This window comes from Phoca vitulina, unplaced genomic scaffold (assembly GCF_004348235.1).
Source record: "Phoca vitulina isolate PV1807 unplaced genomic scaffold, GSC_HSeal_1.0 scaffold4, whole genome shotgun sequence".
Classification (NCBI taxonomy): Eukaryota; Metazoa; Chordata; class Mammalia; order Carnivora; family Phocidae; genus Phoca; species Phoca vitulina.
In genome coordinates this window covers 73,352,729-73,371,836 of record NW_022589707.1, presented here as the reverse complement: position 1 = coordinate 73,371,836, position 19,108 = coordinate 73,352,729, and the positions used below count along the sequence as shown (strand labels likewise).

Genomic DNA, 19,108 nt, shown 5'->3' with positions numbered 1-19,108 from the left:
TTATAAAAAATAATCCTTAATCATTAAAAAGATGTATGTTGGGCGCCTGGGTGGCTCAGTTGGTTAAGCGACTACCTTCGGCTCAGGTCATGATCCTGGAGTCCCTGGATCGAGTCCCGCATCGGGCTCCCTGCTCGGCAGGGAGTCTGCTTCTCCCTCTGACCCTCCCCCTCTCATGTGCTTGCTCTCTCTCATTCTCTCTCTCTCAAATAAATAAATAAAAAATCTTTAAAAAAAAAAAAGATGTATGTCCCAGAGAGGTAGATTACTTTGCTTTGTAGTGTTAAAACTAGAAAGACATCTTCTAAAGAGGAACATTTTCAGGACCCAGGCAGACCCTAATATGAGAAAAATAGAAAATTAGGAACACCCGAATTAATTTGAAAGGCTATGATTACAGCTGATGAAATAAAATATAATGATATGATATGCTATTTCTTTGCAAACCTATAAGGTGTTTATTTACCATTATGGATAATTTATTTCCTAAAAATAGGTTGGGAAGTTCCAAGTCTTAATTATAGCCATACTAGATGAAAATCATATTTAAGAAGTTTGCCTTTTTATGCTAACATTTCATGAAACATGACTAGCGTTTCCATTTAAGGCAAGAAATTATCTCTTTAATTTGCCATAAAAATTATGTGTTTGTATTTCATGTTTTAAAGCAAACATCATTTCTTCAATCTAATCTTTTTAAAATGGGTACTTTTGTTCAAGGTACTTGCTACTAGCTTTTCTCACACAAAAAACTTTCTTTTTTGATTTTATTGAGTTTTTACAATTTTAACCCCAGTATAGTTAACATACAGTGTTATAGGGCGCCTGGGTGGCTCAGTTGGTTAAGCGACTGCCTTCGGCTCAGGTCAGGATCCTGGAGTCCCTGGATCGAGTCCCACATCGGGCTCCCTGCTCGGCAGGGAGTCTGCTTCTCCCTGTGACCCTCCCCCCTCTCATGTGCTCTCTCTCTCTCTCTCATTCTCTCTGCCTCAAATAAATAAATAAAATCTTTAAAAAAAAAAAAAAAAACATACAGTGTTATATTAGTTTCAGGTGTACAATACAGTGATTCAACAGTTGTATACATTACTCAGTGCTCATCAAGATAAGTGTACTCTTTAATCCCCGTCACCTATTTCACTCATCCTCCCCACCCACCAGGAGAAACATTCTTAAAATAGACTCTTACTGAACTTATACAAATATGTCCTTTTTAAACAGGAGATAGCTTAATATAATGTTTAAAGATGTTTGTTATAAACACAGAGCTATAAGATAGGTAGTCTAGTAAAATAGTCTTTTGCTACTGACTCAGCTTTATAATAAGCCTTTTTCACTCAATAGTATATGGAGGATATACTTCCATCTCAATATATATTATTCAATGGTACTCAGTGGGGATAACTTTGTTCCCCAGGGGACTTTTGGCAATGTCTAGAGATAGTTTTTGGTTCTTGTGACTGGAGGAAGGGGTGGTTTTATTGACATATAGTGGGTAGAGGCGAGGAACACCACCAAACATTTTATAGGGCACAGGACAGCTTCCTACACCAGAGATTTATGCAGTACAAAATGTCAGTAGTGCCGAAGTTGTAAAGTCCTGACACATTTCTCCAAACTGATTTTCAGACAAGCTTTCCAATTCATAACGTAGCACAGTATTGAAAGACTCTGACTACCCGGACCTTCACTAATATTGACATTAACAATTACTTTTTATTTGCCAACCTGATTGGTGGAAATGATCTTACGCTTATACAATTTGATTTTTTCTTACTATTAAGCTTTAATGTATTTATTTATTTATTATACTTACTCTTGAAGATTCATTTTCTTCATTTTTCTCCTAAATTATCTCATTTTTTCTTATTAATATATAGGAGCTCTTTTATATGTGGTATAGCAGACATATATATTTTACATATATCTTTTACTTTACATACTGATACTCTTTTAAAAATCATCTTTAAAAGAAATCATCTTTGACTCAGAGATGTGGATGGAATACTCTAAGCTTTTTAGTCTTTGGCTAATGCCCTGAGAAGAAGTGAAAGCAACACCATCTCAGGTCTGTCCATGTGTCTGTTACTGGGCAGGGGCTTTGTTAGAGCTCTGCTATATTCACAGCTTGAACAGTTAGTATTGGGAGGGGGGTCTTTTCTGGTGTAGTCATATTACAATAATGGCCATTTATTGCTTCTGGATTTCAAATGAGGATCTTCTGAGGAGGAAAATCTTTAAAAGGTCAGCAGAATGTCTCCTTGTCTACAGGAGAAATGAAGAAAGGGGTGTGTGTGTGTTGCTGTCTGGAATGCATCCCTACTTTAGGATTGACTCCAACCCTCCTATATTTCCACCTCTGATTGAGGTATCAATTTAAAGGATATTCAGCGTATTTAAAATATTTCACCTGAAGAAGATCATTAAAAGTACTTACAACGAGAAATAGGACAATAATCCCATGGAATGAGAGGATTTCCCGTGTAACACCAGGGACCATGGGCATCATCATCAGGATTCCGGCAGTAATTCTTATTCAGCTTACTAGCATCTGGCTCCCAGAAGATATGCCTGCATAAACAACAAACTCTAAACATCACAAGATGCTCATTTCCTCCAACAGAAACAAACTGTCACCAAGAAGAAAAAATCCTAACATGTAATTTTCATTATAGATATAGTGCAAGCTTCTATTTGGTGTGAATTTTAGTTACTTTCTTTTAGACTTATTTTGTTGCTGTTCTTGCAGTTTGGAAACATGTTCTCTACTCAGGATTATGGAATAGGACTACATAATTAGCATAGATAAAATGATGAAAAATTTTGTGACTTTGCTTCTCTTTAATAATTACAGTGGCAAGGTGACCACCAACACCCCTATGCATAGAAATGGAGAAACTGCCAGAAAAAGAGCAGATGACAAAGAAGATCAAGGTTATAAAATACATAGAAAATGCAAGCTATTGCAAAAGTATTTTTCATGTTTCAGAAACATAAAAAGCATCACTAGCAACATCATTATGACAAAGGACAGAAAGATACTCTGAAAAATTAATAATAGTGTGCTAATGAAATAATTAAAATCTAAACTTTCAGTGATTATATACTTACAGTATATGAGTTTTTGAAAGATAACTGAGTAACACTTTCTCATTTTACATCTTAACTAAGTTTATTACAAAAGAAAAGCAAAAATACTCTGTCATTTTATTAGACCATGCCCAGTCATAAAGCATCAGTATTTATATTTATTTTGATAAGATTAATAAAGCCAAATTCCAAATGGCCATCCTGACCAAGTCATGAAAACTATACAAGTAATTGAATTTGTTTTGGATTATTAATTACTACCATGTTTGAATGTAACTAATGGGTCATTTAAAAACTGGAAAGAGCTTGGCCAGGTAAGGTTGAACTATCTTTCCAAACTCAGGTTCATTTTCTGGACCAATAATAACAGTAAACACAAATAGTACTTACTATGTGCCAGATTCTATTTTATGTGATTTACATATATAACCTTAGACCAACCTAATGAGACTGGCTCTAAGATTATTCTATTTTATATTTGACGAAATAGAAATCCACAGAAAACAATTTTTCTGAGGTCACATGCCTTATAAGCAGCAGAGCAGAGGTTTGAACAAATGGCTCTTTCCAGAGTCAATGTTCAAAACCACCATTCTGTACTATGTCCTTACCCAACTGCAGCTTATTCTTAAACCAAAATGGTACCATGAAACTTTACCATTCATCAATTTACACAAATTGTTTTCAAATGACTTTTAACTATTTCCTAATGTCCAACCCAAACTCAGTGAATTAAGGGTTATAACCATGAGTTCCCTAAATAAATATGTCATATATTTCCAGTGATATGTTGGTAATGTTTAAAAGGGCACTCTGAGATGTGTAGGAAGTCTTTATTTGTTATCCTTGCCAATTTCTAAGGTGTAAATTCTTCTGCCATAAAAAATATCAACTTTCCAATGTCCAAATCTTCAGAGATTTCTGAAGGCCAGATTGGTACAATTGTGTCTCACAAGTCCGTAAGAGCTAGATCCACCAAATAGCAGTGTTGAAATTAGCATTTAATCTTAATCGTGCTAATTCTCACTTAAAATTCTGTAATGAATCTTAATGCTTAGGAAAAAATCCAAAGTTCTAAACACAGCTTACAAGGCCCTATATGGTCTTGCTACTGGAGAATTCCTTTTCTGTGGACATTAACCAAATTACACTATCAACCTTAACCAAAATTATTTCTGATTTTCAAACACTTCAGTCTGTGGGCTTTGGGACAAGCTATTCTTTCTGCCTGATGTACTCTCTTCCTACACTTCCTTTGACCAGCTTCTACTTAACATATATCCTCCAATTAATTTCCCTTTCTCTAGGAAGACTTCCTGACCATCTAAATCTGGATACTTCTTTGCACTCTCATAGCATAAAATATGCTATTTTTCATGATTTTTATAATATGGTATTGGCATTTGCTGTTGGCTGGCATTCTAGAGTGTGAGATCCATGAGGTTAGAATTCTGCTTATCTTTGAAATCCTAGAGCTGCAGTTTCCAATACAGTAGCTACTAGCCACCACATGTGGCTACTGAAGAATTGGTATGTGGCTAGCCCAAATAGGTGCTCTAATTCAAGCAGATCTTGAAGCTTTAATATGAAAAAATGTAAAAGATCTCATTAACAATTTTTTATATTGAATACATATTGAAATGAAAAGGCTTTAGATACATTGGATTAATAAGAAATATTATTTAAAATAGTCTTGCCTGTTTATCTTTACTTCTTTAAATGTGTCTATTAGGAAACAAAAGTACACATGCAACTTACATATGTGAAATGCATATTTATGTTGGAGAGCACTGCTTTAGAACTCTCATTATTTGTTTGTGAAGTAAATTAATTGAAACCATATCATCCACTAGTGAGTGCATTTTGGAAGAGAATTAAAGTAGGACTAGAGGCAAAATAACTCAATCTCTCAGAGCCCTTAAATTCTTTTTTTTTTTTTAAGATTTTATTTATTTATTTGACAGAGAGAGAGAGAGAGAGAGACAGTGAGAGAGGGAACACAAGCAGGGAGAGTGGGAGAGGGAGAACCAGGCTTCCCACGGAGCAGGGAGCCCGATGCGGGGCTCGATCCCAGGACCCTGGGACCATGACCCGAGCCGAAGGCAGATGCTTAACGACTAAGCCACCCAGGTGCCCCTAAATTCTTACTCACACATACAGAAATATCTTCCACATAGATTGTGATGGCCAAATAAGATAATAACTCATGGAAAGCAACCATGGCATAAGTACTTGATCAAATGATACTAACACTTTTCCTTCTATTCTACTGCATATGCTATTCTGGGATTTTGGTAAAAATCAGTTTTATGTCACAAGTATGTCTCAGACTTCTTTAGTAATTTAAAACATACTAGCACTATTGCTAGGGTGGAATGACAGACAGTGGCAGACATATTTTTCTGTGAATATGTCCAGTGTCAAAATCTCTAATTCTCTGAAATATATAGGTTTTTTTCAATTACATATTATACATTCCTTTAGTTGTAGAAAAATTTAATGTGTCAAAATAAAGCTATACCAGGAAACCTGTTTCTATAAGTTTTTAATAGTTAAGTGGATATTTAAGGTATGTATGTACATGAAAATGGTAACTTACTGATTTTTCATGAACTGATGCTAACAATTAATAATTATTATGAGAACACAATCATATAATGCACTATTTGAAACACTAGATTTGCCACTTAATTATGCACTGTCTTATCAAGTTATACAGTTGTTTTCTCAATATGACCATATCATCCTTGAAGGTGAAGCCAAAATGTATGCCCATTTTTTTATTAATGTTTCCCATGGGCATCTATCACAGAACAGAACACATAGTAAATATTCAATAAAAATGTGCTAGATTGAATTGCTTATTTAAAAGTTTGGGGGCTCCTGGGTGGCTCAGTCTGTTAAGCAGCTGACTCTTGATTTTGGCTCAGGTCATGATCTCCAGGTCAGGCTCCCAGTGGGGAGTCTGCTTTAGGATTTTCTCTCTCCCTCTGACCCTCCCCCCTCCCCGCTTGCTCTCTCTCTCTCTCTCCTTCATATATAAATAAATCTTTAAAAAGAAAAAAGGTTGTTACATGAAGGGAATACACTAAATTGAGTTGCACAGAATAATAAATCTAATGTTTTTATTAGCTTACTATAATACATAAGAATAGAAATAGCGGTGTGCATATCTGAATATAATATCTGCTATTATCACTACATATTATGTATTGAAAGAAAGATATTTACACACCTGTGCAAGTCTTCCATGTTCTTCTCCCACATTGAACATGTTAGCCCAGATCGGGTTTTGGATAAACTGCCCATATAATTTTTGCCATTCCCACGATAACAATCTAAACATAAAATATATGAACGAGGACTAATGAATACAGGGAAGTATAGAACAAAAACATTTTTACAAGCATGCAAATTCATGAAAGTCAACGTAAAAGTTGACAACACACTCTGTACAAATCAAAGATACTCAAATATTTCAAGTTAAAGTATCTTTATTTTCAGCCAAATTTCTTCTTCCTTAAAATAGGGTTTATGTGTCTCATTACAAATTGAAAAAAAAAATCAAAAAAAAAAGTTACATGAGTGGCCCTTAGGGATACCAAAGAAATGAGAATTTTTAGAATGACATATATATTTCCCAGCATTTTCTTCGGAAAAAGTAAGCTCCACAGAAAAGTCACAAGAATGATATAATGAATACTCATATACTCGTCACATTTGTTGTGTTCTGATTTTCATCTTTCACGAGACTAACATTCTGAGTCACCCAAGCCAGCTGTTTTGCAAATGCTCTTTAATTCCATTTTGTCTGATTATTTTCTCATGATTAAAAGCAAGCTAAAGACGGGATTACGACATAGATGGTATTTTGTCCTTTTCAGAGCATTTTCTCTTGTAACATATGATGTCAGTTTGTTCCATTATCGGTGGTGAGTTTGATAACTTGGTTAAGTGATATGAAGGAAGATTGTTGGGGCCCCTGAGACTAAGTATCTTATTTCCAAATAAATTTTCAGAAAATGACTTAAGCATACTTTGATTACCTTTGCATGAATTAGTCATTACTAGGCTGGTTTTAAAATAGTTGTTCTTCGATTTCCTACATTTCTTTATTTATTATCATTTTTTTCTTCTCCCCTACTCCTCCCATGTAAGTATTCTGTTACTAGCACTGGTCCCGCCACTGCCACGGCTACTCCTACTAGTAATACTATTGTCTGTAGGAGAAGTGGGGCTCTGCACACTCTTCTGTCCTCTTTTTACTCAGCATTATATATAATCTACTCCTGTTGCTCATTTTGATACTCAAAATTGTTCCAAAGTTAGCTGATGGAAGCCACTTTAAACTGGCTTCTGTGCCTTTTACTGTGTCCCATATGGTTTTATTTTTCATTTTTCTTCCCCAGATGAGTAATCTGTGTTTTACTAAACATTGATAGGAGGGTCCATATTCCTAATTTTAAAATATCATAAAAAAGAAGTCAACTTCTTCCAAACATGTGAGCTGCAGTTCTACATTTGAAAAGAAACACTATTCCATATTTTAAAATAATAACACATATTTTAAAAGTGATGATCCATTAAACATTCCTGATTTTTATATGACTGAGAACTGTAGACTTGTAAAATGTTATTTACAAATATACATCAAGATTATTTCTGTTTTCAACTTGGTAAGCCGCGCGCCTGGGTGGCTCAGTGGGTTAAGTGTCTGCCTTCGGCTCAGGTCATGATCCCAGGGTCCTGGGATCGAGCCCCGCATCGGGCTCCCTGCTCAGCGGGAAGCCTGCTTCTCCCTCTCCCACTCCCCCTGCTTGTGTTCCCTCTCTCGCTGTGTCTCTCTCTGTCAAATAAATAAATAAAATATTTTAAAAAATTTTTAAAAATGAATAAATATGCTTTGTAATCATAATAAATACGTACAAGTCCTAATAAAAATTTTAAATAAATAATTTAATAATTTGTTCAAGAATCAGTTAACACAGTGAAAAAGTATATTCAGCAGTCATGTTTTCAAATCCATGGATCACATTTCGTAATAACACTATAAGGAATTTGGGCTTAAATATAAAAACTCAAATAAGATAGGATTTGATACAGATAACATAGCAGTCATTCCAGTGCACAATAAAATTGCTTTCAGAAAGCAAAAACTTGTAAAATCCAATACTTGTACATAAACAGAATATACCAATGAAAACATTTTGCTCTGATGGTGTGTTTTTTGTTTCTATATTAGGAAAGTTTAAATCTTTAGCTGTTAGGTAGTAAATTCTTTAGATAGATTCTTACTTAAAGAAAGCAATTGTGTGATGCAGTACACTAGTGCTACTTTTTTATACATTTTTGGTTTTTTTGCATATATGTTTTCTATATTGGAGGAAGAGATCCTCCTCACCACCACTACCCTTTTATTTGAATAAAGGCTATGATATATTTTCTTTCCTTCTTAGTAAACTTTTTATTTTAGAATAGATTTAATTTATAGGAAAGTTGCAAGTTGGTACAGAGAGTTCTCATATACCACACAGTTTTCCCTACTTTTAATATCAGATTAGTATGATAGATTTGTCATAACTATTGAGCCATTCTGATGCATTATTAACTGAAGACCATATTTTGGTCTTCATGGTCTCAGAAATATCGTTAGTTGTTAACCTAATATCCTTTTTGTATTCTAGGATTCCACATGATACCACATTATATTTAGTTGTCATATTTCCTTAGGCTCTTCTAAATGTGACAGTTTTTAGACTTTCTTATTTGATGACGTTGTCAGTTTTGAGGAAAATTGGTCAAGTATTTTTTTGAGCATTTTTTTTAAAAGATTTATTTATTTAAGGAGGGAGGGGCAGAGGGAGAGAGAGAATCTCAAGCAGACTCCCCCAAAGAACACAGAACCTGACACAGGGCTGGATCCCACTATCCCATGACCCTGAGATCATGACCTGAGACGAAATCAAGAGTGGGATGTTTAACCAACTGAGCCACCAGGCACCCCCAGTCAAGTATTTTTTTTTTTTTAAATGTCCATCAGTTGGGTTTGTCTGATGTTTTCCTCATGATTAGATATGGGTTATAGGTTTTTGAGAGGAAGACATGAGTTTTTTAGCACTTCTTAACTTACTGGTGAAAGATATTCCAGCCTCACCTTGTTCTTTTCTTGTCCCAGGCCTCCTGGAATCATCAATTTCTCCAAGGGGCCTTTGTTTATTTTAATGATGAAAAGTAAGAAGATAAGAAATAGGTGTCAAGGCTGCTTTTGTTACATGTGAATTTAAGCATAATTTCTATGTGTTTGAAGGGAATTTATATATACATACTATTTTTTTAGAAATCTCAACGCATTTTGTTAATTACTTAAATTTTTGGTCCTTTAGTTTTTAGTTTCAGAATTTTTATATATTAAAAATATTTTCTCTTTATCTGTAATATGCATTTCAATACTTAGATCCAAATTTGTCATTAGTCTTTTTATTTAAATATGGGTTTGGGGGGCACCTGGGTGGCTCAGTTGGTTAAGCATCTGACTCTTGATTTTGGCTCAGGTCATGATCTCAGGGTCATGAGATCAAGCCGCATGTTGGGCTCTGCACTGGGCATGGACCCTACTTAAGATTCTCTGTCTCCGTCTCCCTCTGCTCCTCCCCCCACCCTGCTCCTGCTCTATCTCTCATGTTTTATTTCTCTCTCTAAAAAAGTAATAATAATTAAATAAAATAAAAATAAATGAATGACTATATATGTGTATATGTATATATATATATATATATATATATAGTGTATGGGTGTACATGACCGTTTGCCTCAGTAGGTTTGTAATGTAGTTTATAGTTTTTTTTTTCTTTTGCTTCCTCTAGATTTTGAGTGTTAATTAAAAAGCTTTTCACCATATCTAAGTTAAAAAGGGATTCTGCCAATTTTACTTCTAATATCTATATGGTTCTCTTTTTTAAATTCAGATCTCTTATACATTTGAAGTTTATTTTGGGGTATGGTATAAGGCATGGATTTAACTTTATCATTTATAATTTTATCCATTATTATACTTTAAAAGTTCATTTTTCATCCAGTGATACATAGTACTACATTTTTAATAAAATAAATCTCTGTAAGGAGTCTGTTTCTGTCCTCTGTGTTTTTTCCAATTGTCAATTTATTCATTGCACTAGAACTAAAGTCTTAATTACAAGCTCTTTATAAAATGTTTTAATATCTGATAAGGTTAATTACCTCTAATCACCCTTATTTTTCAAGATTTTACGTAATATACTTACGTGTTTATTCTTCCAAGAGAACTACAGAATCAGGTTTTTTGTATCAAAAAAGACTTATGGATCTATTTCTTAATATCACATTACATTTATAAATTAACTTAAGTAGGAGTGCCTGGATGGCTCAGTCCATTAAGCGTCCAACTCTTCATTTTGGCTCAGGTCATGATCTCAGGATTTGAGATCGAGCTCCATGTCAGGCTCCATGCTAAGCATGGGGCCTGCTTAAGATTCTCTCTCTCCTTATTCCTCTACCCTTCCCCTGCTAGCGTGCGCTCTCTCTCTCTCTCTAAAAATAAATAAATAAATAAATAAATAAATAAATAAATAAATAGCTAAGGTAGAATTGATGTATTTATGATGTTGAGTTCTAATATCAAAAACAAGGGATGCTTTGTCCCATTAAAGTACACTTTTGTGGCTTTCAGTGGTGATTTTAAAATGTTATATAAATTTTGCACATTTCTTTCTAAATTTATTCCTGTTTCCATCACTTTTGTTGCTATTATAGATATTGTTTTCTCCTTAATTAAATCTACAAACTCATATATGAATGTTACTCTAGTGAATTTTTTTATTACTTGAATTCAATTTTCAAAGTATATTACTATTACATAATTTGCATAAAGATCTTTTGCTTTTTTACCCAATCAATATGCTTTCTTATTTATAAGGAATAATATCTCCAATACAGTGTTAAAGAGGAATATGTTAACCTATGTTAACCTATATTTTACAATGTTAAAGAGTAAAGATAGTATATTTTCTTGTTTTCTTTTTTAACTTCCTAAGAATGTCTGTAATGTTTCCCCATCAGGTATAATGGATAAATGCTTTTGTGTATGTGGGCATGTCTATGTGTCTATATGTGTATATGTTAAAATGTGAATATATATTTTAAGGTAGTCTCTCTCTCTGTTTATATATAGATAGATATAGATATAGATATAGATATAGATATATGGATATGTGTGTATAGTGTGTGTATTCCAGAAATTCTTATTTGGGTACTTTTATGAGAAAGGAGTGAATTTTGTAACAGGAATTTCAAAATTAGTTGACATTTATTATATGATTGTTTTTCTAAGAGGAATTATTTTAATGGGTTTCTAAAACTGAATCATTTTTGTTCTCAGACTAAACTCCATTCAATCATTATGTATTATTTTTTAAGTTGCTTTATCGGATTTTTCACTCCTTTCATTTAAAATTTTTATATTCACAAATGAGATAAGTTTACTGTTTTTTTCCTGTGTTATCTTCATCATGTTTAGGTATTAATATTATAATGTCATCACTACTGATGGAAGTTTTACTGTATTTGTTGAGCTACATAGCGATATATGCAGCATTGAGATTAAGTGGTCTGTGAGCACATCTAGGCACATTGAGATTAAGTGGTCTGTGAGCACATCTAGGCATGGTATATTGTTGATGGAACAGTTTTCATTAATAAATTCCCATATTTCTTCTATAAGAATAGGTCTAATTCTTTGACTAATTGAATTGATCAGGGCCAACTCAATTCAGATAATTTTAATTTTCCTAGTAAATTATCCATTTCATTTTTATTTTCAAAGTTTCTTACATGAGGTTATATAAAACAGTCTTTTATGTCTTCTAATTTTCCTGTTTCAATGGTTATTTCCCCCTGATAATTACCATTTTATATTTTCATCCTTTCTTCTTTTCTTGAGTCAACTAGCTGGTGATTATCTATTTTGTTAATTTTTTCAAAGAACCATCACTTTGCTTTATTCATTAATTCTACTGTTATTAGTTCTAGATATTACTAATACCGGCTTTATCTTGGTGGTTTTCCTTTTTATACTGCTTTAGGCTTACTTTTTTTCCCCAACTCTAAGTTTGAAATTTCATTCACTTTCTTCATTATTTATGATATTGATATAACCATTTATTTTTTTTAAGATTTTATTTATTTATTTGACAGAGAGATAGAGAGAGAGCACAAGTAGGCAGAGAGGCAGGCAGAGGGAGAGAGAAGCAGACTCTCCACTGAGCAGGGAGCCCGATGTGGGGCTCGATCCCAGGACCCTGGGATCATGACCTGAGCCGAAGGCAGACGCTTAACCAACGGAGCCACCCAGGCGCCCCTTGATATAACCATTTAAAGCTATGAATTGCATCCCGTTTACTGCTTTAAATATATATTATATAATTTAACAAGTTGTTTTAAAAACATTTTTAAAGAAAGTCTGTAATCTCACTTTTCATTTTTTAATAGAGTTGTTTAATATTCAATTGGAAGAGCATTCACATATATGCTAATTCAGATGTTGCAAGATTTAGGAAGAATGTTTCTAATTCATCAGTCTATTTGTGTTTATATGTTATATGGAGAAGGATAAGAGCAACATCGTTTCGTGTGTATGTATGTGCATGCATACATGCATATCACATATTTAGCAATGCATACCATTAGCTTAGCAGTATCACACAATGGCATAACCATTAAAACTTCACAGTTTTATGTTGGATTAGCTAACAGTGTCTCTTTAAGTGGATTTCTTCATTTTTAACTTGCCCCACAGAACCTAGCACATTGTTGCATGTGTTGCATGTATCAGGTATAATATATTGTTGAAAATAATATAACATATTGTTAAAAGTAATGGAAAGGTCATTCTAAGGAAGGTTATATTCAATCCCAACTGTGCTAATTTGAGAATTTAGGCAAGTTATCTAAATTTCATAAAACTAATTTCCTCATCTATTAATTTCTAGATTTATTAGATAAACAATATCATCAGCTTAACTTGTACAATCCAAAATTCTCATACTCTGTTACCTGATTCTTTGGTAAGTGATATATATGTACATAAAAGCATCTTAATATACATAAGAAGCTTATTAAACAATTGTTCTCATTTCCCTGTATCTCAAATTATCAGTGCGTGTTTAAATGAACAATACAGGGACAAAGAAGATCCAGCTGGTACTAAACCTCCTTTAAACATCGGTTTCAACTTTATTTCCAACTGACCTTTAAAATCTGCCAAAGAACAGTGAAATTGACTGAAAAGGGACTGAACCCCTCTTCCCTCTACAACTTTTAACAGTTGCTCATGAAAAATGGCACTGCAGAAAAAGTTAAAGGATGGAAGAAGTATGTATAGAACAATAAATCTATGAAATGGAGCTTTAAATTTGGCTTGGGCTTTTTAGGATGATTTAGAACTGACCATGACCATCAAAATTAAATTTATGAGAAAGAATATGATTATTTAAAAATCATAACCTTCAATTCATTATATACTAATAAATGCTCAGATCCCAACATCTTCATTAATCTTTGACAAATGATTTATTTTTTAACCTATTTCAGTCTGACTTTTCTCTGCTGCTCTCCCTGAAACAGTGATCTTCCATGGCATATATGTTTCCCAGTATAATGGTGATTTAACCCAAACCCCACAGCTACACATCATCTCCACTGCTGACCCCCCAGGTCCACATCACTCTCCTCTCTTTCCTGAGTTACTAAAACAGCCGCATAACAAATTCTCCTGTTTGGGAGAAGTTGTCAGAAGTTGTCATAAGTTCTGGCTGTTTTCCATAATGCACCCAGAGTCATCCTGTTAAAACTTAAACCAGACAGATCATCTAATTTATCTTTTCGGAACCCTACAACAGAATCCCTTCTCTTTCAGAATAAAAGTGTAAATCCTTCCAATTCCTAAAAGGCATATGCGATTTTAGTCCAACTCTTCTCTAACCACATCCCCTGTGACTCTCCCCCTTGCTCTGTACTGGCCACAGTGGTGTGCTTGCTGTCTCTTTCCTTTACCTTTCAAACACTGTCCCTTCTCATGCCATTTGCACTTGCAGTTTCCTCTACCTCGAATGCTATTTACAAATATATGCACATGGCACATGCTGCTTCTTCCAGGTCCTCCTTAAGTGTTCCCTTGGTATGTCAGATCTTCCCATACCATTCAAATATGAAATAGCAACACCCTCCCCTCTAACCCTGGGACATTTTCTCTCTGGCACTTACCACAAACTAACTTATTCCCACTTCCATTTTGCTTGTTTTGTTCCTGTTTTCTGTTTGCTGGAGTTTCTGGAGTTCCACGGAGTCAGAGAATTTTGTTTTGTTTACTAGTATATCCCCAGTGTCTAAAACAGTGCCTGGCACTAGTATACGCTCAAATAAATAAGTGAGTGTTGAGCCAATGAATGTATAAAAGAATTGCAACTTCAGACTTGGTGATTTTGTTTGGGAACCAGCAAACCAGTGCAACAAGAAGTAGGTCCCTCTTGAGGCATTTCCCCTGAATTTAATCATGTCCACCCTGCAAAATGTCAGCCATTACCTTGTCCACTTGACACATCACATTTTGGAATTTGGGAGCAGTAGCCAACTCGGATGTTTGGATCAGTGGTAAAACACCAGGGTGACTCAGCTCCATCTGGATTTCGGCAATAATTTTCTCTTAGGTCCCTATTGAGAATAAGCATGTTAATGTAAATTGCCTGAGTTCTTACAAATGGTAAGTTAGCGCTGTTACATTTCTAGAATCCCAGAATGCATGCATGTTTATAAATAGAGTTCTAAGTTTTAGATTTAGGATAGTTATAACAATTTAGAATTCAGTATACACAACCGACATTGCCCATATTACTGAAATAAAGGCTGTCAGATGTCTGTATTCTTTTCATTCCACAGGCCCAGAGTTCCACAGAAACACTACTGCTTCATGAAAGGGAAAAAATAGTACCACTTCATTTTTCTCACTCATTCTCAACACTTGGACTCTCAACTATTACAATTAAAAAAAAAACTGGCCTATTATTTATTATGTTTTCATGGCCCATATATAATGTAGAAACAACATGTATCTCTCTGCTGAAGAAAGGCTATTATGAATAACTGTTAACTACTCTCATTTAAAATGGAAGTTCTACCTATCCAAACATTTGATACAAAAAAAAAAACACAATAGCTATTTCTTCCTTGAATTCTGTACTTTTTTTTACTTAATTTGCTGCATAGATTTCTTTCCCTTACAAAGTACTTCTTTATTGATTTACAAAAGTTATTTGAAATCTTATAAATATTTCTGTAAAATTAAGGCCTTTTTTAAAGTTTTTTTTTAGTTTTTTATTGTTATGTTAATCACCATACATTACATCATTAGTTTTTGATGTAATGTTCCATGATTCATTGTTTGCGTATAACACCCAGTGCTCCATTCTGTACGTGCCCTCTTTAATACCCATCACCAGGCTAACCCATCCCGCCACCCCCCTCCCCTCTAGAACCCTCAGTTTGTTTCTCAGAGTCCATAGTCTCTCATGGTTCCCCCCCTCATTTCTCCCTTCCTACGATCTTCTTTTTTCTTTTAACATATAATGTATTATTTGTTTCAGAGGTACAGGTCTGTGATTCAACAGTCTTACACAATTCACAGTGCTCACCATAGCACACACCGTCCCCAGTGTCTATCACCCAGCCACCCCATCCCTCCGCACTTATATTTTAAAAATTTATGTTGGTATAAAATATGTGCATTGAGTTTTACATCAAGTTTACACAACTTTGCTATTTTAGATGAATAATTGCTTAGTTAAATTCTTCTGAATATGTGTACATACACAATTTCTTACATGAGTATTATTACCAGTCATTAGAAATTAACAAAACATGTGAATGGCACTGACACTGTCTCCTCTCTTTGTCTCAACTAATCTTTCCTCATTTTCTTTGCTTTCTCTACTTCGGTATTTATTTCTGAGGTGTGAAACACATGGGTCAGGAACAGAGACAACTGCTATGAAGAAAATGAGGGAAGCAAACCCACAATGACAAGTAAAATTTTATTATAAAATAATGAAAAAAAATAATAATATGAATATTTACTATCTAAACAAATACATTGAATTAACTAAAACAAACAAAACAAAAAAACACCCATAAAATATCTCCTGTCTCCAGTGGATGGACCGACTAGTGCTCATAATTCTCCATCTTGAAATGTTAAGCTCTCTTATTAAAAGCCAATTACATAAAGCCAATATATGTTATTTATAGGCGCTATTTCAGCAAAGCCACTATGAATGGCACGTGTGTTATAAATTTCAAAAGCAATCATTTTATGTTCCTCATAACAAGGAGGACAATTTAAAAACACATGGCATTGGGGCTGTTCTGTGTAGCAGAAGTCAAGTGGTGAAAAAAAACAGCCTTGGAGAAGGTACATAACACCAATATAATTGATATTCAAGGGCAGTTTCTTTGGCTTGATTCATCTAAACAATTGTTTTACTTTCCCACTCTTGAAAGGAAATCTAGACAGCAGAAAACATATTTAAAATTTTAAAAATAATATTGCTTCAAGGTCAAAAACGCATCAGTTTACATTGTTGATTGAAATCAAGGTATGCCTCTTCTTGTGAAAGAAAAAAAAATATGTAATCTCCCTTAAAATTAATGTGAAGTTTTAAGAAGGCACTAATTTGAAACTTGCCTGGTTATCATTACCGCTAATGATTTATTAAATGCACCTGCAAGCTGTGATCAGAAACCTAGGGATGTGTTTCCCAAAATATGGTACATCAACCATCTGATTCAAAAATACCTAGAGTATTCATTAAAATCCATATTTGAGGTCCAGATCTCAGACCTAAGGAAGCAAAATATCTGGGTGGATGAATCTGTCTTTTAACTCCTGATTGTCCCTAGGCACACTAAAGTTTAAGAATTTCTAACACAGAAATTAGTAGAGTAACCATTCCACCTCATTTCCTGCAGAGTCTACTGAAATTTGTATGTGCCTAATATACTCACTTGCACTTGAAATTTTCAGGAGTTATGTCATGCTGGTGAGGATACTGGGAATCCCAACGCTGACATGGAATTCCATTCCAAATAGTATTGATGGTGCCCCGGTAACCTTCTCCTTGACCTTGAATGCATTCAGTTGTTTCCATAGGGACATCTGTGTCATTCATAGTACTGTGAGCTATTGGTAAAAAGAAATATTAAATTTAAGTAAAATCTTTTAATCTGTCATCTACCCCTTAGTTTTAATTTGCATATGTATTACTAGGGTTTTCTGTCACATAGGTTTTTATAAAAATTGAGTAGAATAAAAATTCAAGTTATAATTATTGCTATCTCACTCAATCTAAAAGAATGAGTTACCATGGTGGACTCAACTGTAGGATTTCTCTGATCATGAAATAGAATATTCTAGCTTGGTTTTATCTAGACTAGTTTGAAAGAGCATCATATAATAGCACTTAAATTTCTTGGATCTGTCCATTCATTAATATTAGTTGTAAAATCTTTCTATTTATTAATTTTAAATATGTTTTTTAATCAGTTTTCTTACTTTAGAAATTGAAAAACATCTATAAGTAATATAGTGACCACATAGGGAGAATAAAAAGCACTATGTTGGGGCACCTGGGTTGCTCAGTCACTTAAACATCTTCCTTTGGCTCAGGTCACCATCCCAGAGTCCTGGGATGGAGCCCCATGTCATGTCCCCTGCTCAGCGAGAAATCTCCTTCTCCCTCTGCCTCTCCCCCTGTTCGTGTTCTCTCTCTCTCCCTATCTCTCTCTCTCTCTCAAATAAATAGATAAAATCTTTTAAAAAAAAATAAATAAAAAATAAAAAGCACTATGCTATAAGTTTGGCCATAAAAAAATAAGAAAAGGAAAAGTTGGTCTAGAGAACAGTTATTTTTTAAAATAAATTTATCATTATTATTATCTCCATTCCAGTTTTCTTTTCATTCAAACACTAAAATAGTATATTTTGAATAATTCTTTAAAGGCATTTTACTTCCATGTGTCCCTATAACTAATATATGCTGAATAGACAGTATTTCTTTTTCCTTTTTAAGATTTATTATTTATTTATTTGAGAGAGAGAGTGTGCAGGGGGAGGGGCAGAGGGAAGAGCAGGCTCCCCCTGAGCAGGGAGCCTGATGTGGGACTCGATTCCAGGACCCTGGGATCATGACCTGAGCTGAAGGCAGATGCTTAACTGACTGAGCCACCGAGGCATCCCTAGACAGTATTTCTGAAATGACTATACAATTAATCCTAATTAGTTTGTTTAAATACATATAAAAGTTGGTAATCGTATTAACCATGGTTTTCCTCCAGTATGATAAATATATTCTAAGCTGGTATGTTATTTTTTTTAATCAATTTGTTAGTATTAAAAGAAATCAGTTGCTACTAGGCAGATTTATTTCCTGTTTTTTTCCTAGTCCAAATACAATTCTTACCACATTTCATGCAGATCATAAAAATCTCCATAACAAAGTAAAAAAAGTACAAACTTAAAATTTTACTACAACTTTGACTTTTGTCTTTAATGTTTATTTAAACAAAATGTAACTGAAAACTTTCTACAGCAACTAAAATTCATAACACCTTCTCAAAACATACATGAAAATATTTATGGTTCAATAGAGTAAAGTCAATGTAAACTCCCCAGTTACCTTTACAATCTAAATGGTCATTAAAGATGTCCCTGGATAAAACTCAAGCTGACACACTCTAAGACAGTTTAGGATTTGAATAAATGCCTTTGATTCATCCATTCTGGAATTATATGTATCATTTCTCAAAAGAAGTCAGAACTAGACATGCCTTCAGAGGCTGGGGATGTCTATAAAAGTGTTCCATATTTAATAGTGTAAGTTCTTTTTAAATGGCTCCTCAATTTTATTTAAATTTATTTCTTTCTGGAGCGCCTGGC

At 34.0% G+C, this 19,108-nt stretch overlaps 1 protein-coding gene across 4 annotated transcripts in view; it reads right to left on the bottom strand.

Annotated features, from left to right (window-relative positions):
• HGF (hepatocyte growth factor) overlaps nucleotides 1-19,108 on the bottom strand; it is a 76,640-nt gene that overhangs the window by 18,486 nt on the left and 39,046 nt on the right. For all 4 annotated transcript variants that reach the window (XM_032402281.1, XM_032402280.1, XM_032402282.1 and 1 more), the window contains 4 exons: nucleotides 17,179-17,353; nucleotides 14,705-14,832; nucleotides 6,326-6,428; nucleotides 2,438-2,571 (listed from right to left, as the gene is read on the bottom strand). In XM_032402281.1, coding sequence (XP_032258172.1) covers nucleotides 2,438-2,571; nucleotides 6,326-6,428; nucleotides 14,705-14,832; nucleotides 17,179-17,353 — 540 coding nt within the window. The remainder of the gene's footprint in view (nucleotides 1-2,437; nucleotides 2,572-6,325; nucleotides 6,429-14,704; nucleotides 14,833-17,178; nucleotides 17,354-19,108) is intronic.